General features: G+C 55.6%; 1 protein-coding gene across 1 annotated transcript in view; it reads left to right on the top strand.

Annotated features, from left to right (window-relative positions):
- The window catches only part of LOC106897389 (IgGFc-binding protein-like), a gene marked incomplete at its 3' end in the record, with an annotated part of 68,806 nt that extends 67,329 nt beyond the window's left edge, over positions 1-1,477 (top strand). The window contains exon 14 of the mRNA XM_014957986.1: positions 1,195-1,477. Coding sequence (XP_014813472.1) covers positions 1,195-1,477 — 283 coding nt within the window. The remainder of the gene's footprint in view (positions 1-1,194) is intronic.
- Positions 1,478-1,577: the final 100 nt, after the last annotated feature.

Here is a 1,577-nt window from a genome sequence, read left to right on the forward strand (position 1 = left end):
GGTTGGGCTGCAAGGCCATGGTGTGGCATCTGGGGGGGCTTCTAGGTCCCTGTGTGGCATTTGGGTGGATTGCAAGGTCGTTGGGTGGCATCTGGGGGGGCTTCGAGGTCCTTGTGTGGTGTTTGGATGGGATGCAAGGTCATGGTGTGGGATCTGGGGGGGCTTCGAGGTCCTTGTGTGGTGTTTGGGTGGGTTGGAGGGTCAATGCACATCATTTGGTTGGGTGGCAAGAGGTCATTTCCTGGTGTCCTGCTTGGACACAGTCCTTGTGTGGCATCTTATTGGGCTTCAAAGTCCTTGTGTGGCATCTTGTTGGGCTTCAAAGTCATTGTGTGGAGTCTTGTTGGGCTTCCAAGATGTTGTGTGGCATCTCGGTGGGCTTCCAAGTCATTGTGTGGCACCTTGATGGGCTTCAAAGTTGTTGTGTGGTGTCTTCGTGGGCTTCAAGTCCTTGTGTGGCATCTTGGTGGGCTTCCAAGTTGTTGTGTGGAGTCTTTCATGGGCTTCAAGTCATTGTGTGGCTTCTTCTTGGGTTTCCAAGTCATTGTGTGATGTTTTGTTGGGCTTCCAAGTCGTTGTGTGGCACCTGGATGGGCTTCAACCTCATTGTGTGGCATCTTGTTGGGCTTCCAAGTCATTGTGTGGCATCTTGGTGGGCTCCTAAGCTGTTTTGTGGCATCTTGGTGGGCTTCCAAGTCATTGGGTGGCATCTTGTTGCGCTTCAAGTCATTGTGGGGAGTCTTGGTGGGCTTCATAGTCATTGTGTGGCATCTTGGTGGGCTCCTAAGCTGTTGTGTGGCATCTTGGTGGGCTTCCAAGATGTTGTGTGGCATCTTGGTGGGCTTCCAAGTCATTGGGTGGCACCTGGATGGGCTTCAAAGTTGTGTGGTGTCTTCGTGGGCTTCAAGTCATTGTGTGGCATCTTGGTGGGCTCCTAAACTGTTGTGTGGCATCTTGGTGGGCTTCCAAGATGTTGTGTGGCATCTTGTTGCGCTTCAAGTCATTGTGGGGAGTCTTGGTGGGCTTCATAGTCATTGTGTGGCATCTTGGTGGGCTTCCAAATCGTTGTGTGGAGTCTTGTTGGCCTTCATAGTCATTGTGTGGCATCTTGGTGGGCTTCCAAATCGTTGTGTGGAGTCTTGTTGGCCTTCGAAGCCGTTGCGTGGCCTCCTTCCTCCCGTGACGTCCTTCCAGGTGGACGGCATCCTGGTGGACCTCCCTTTTAACCACGGCGAGAAGCTCCGGGTCTTCATCAAGGGAGTCCACGGCTTCATCAAGACCGACTTTGACTTGACCGTCACCTTCGACTGGTACAGCTACGCCCGCGTCATCCTCCCCACCACCTACGCCGGGGCCGTCTGCGGCCTCTGTGGCGACGCCGATGGTGACCCCGGCGATGACCTTGCCCTCCCCAACGGGACGTTGGCCACCGACGAGCTCCAGTTCGCCCGGTCCTGGAAGGTGGCCGACCTCCCGGGTTGCGAGGAGGACCCTTGCCCCGGGGGTTGCGGGGTCTGCACCCAAGCCCAAAAACGGGGCTACCGGGGGGACAAACACTGCGGGCTACTGGTCAAGAA

Source organism: Calidris pugnax, unplaced genomic scaffold (assembly GCF_001431845.1).
Source record: "Calidris pugnax isolate Ruff unplaced genomic scaffold, ASM143184v1 scaffold397, whole genome shotgun sequence".
NCBI classification, from domain to species: domain Eukaryota; kingdom Metazoa; phylum Chordata; class Aves; order Charadriiformes; family Scolopacidae; genus Calidris; species Calidris pugnax.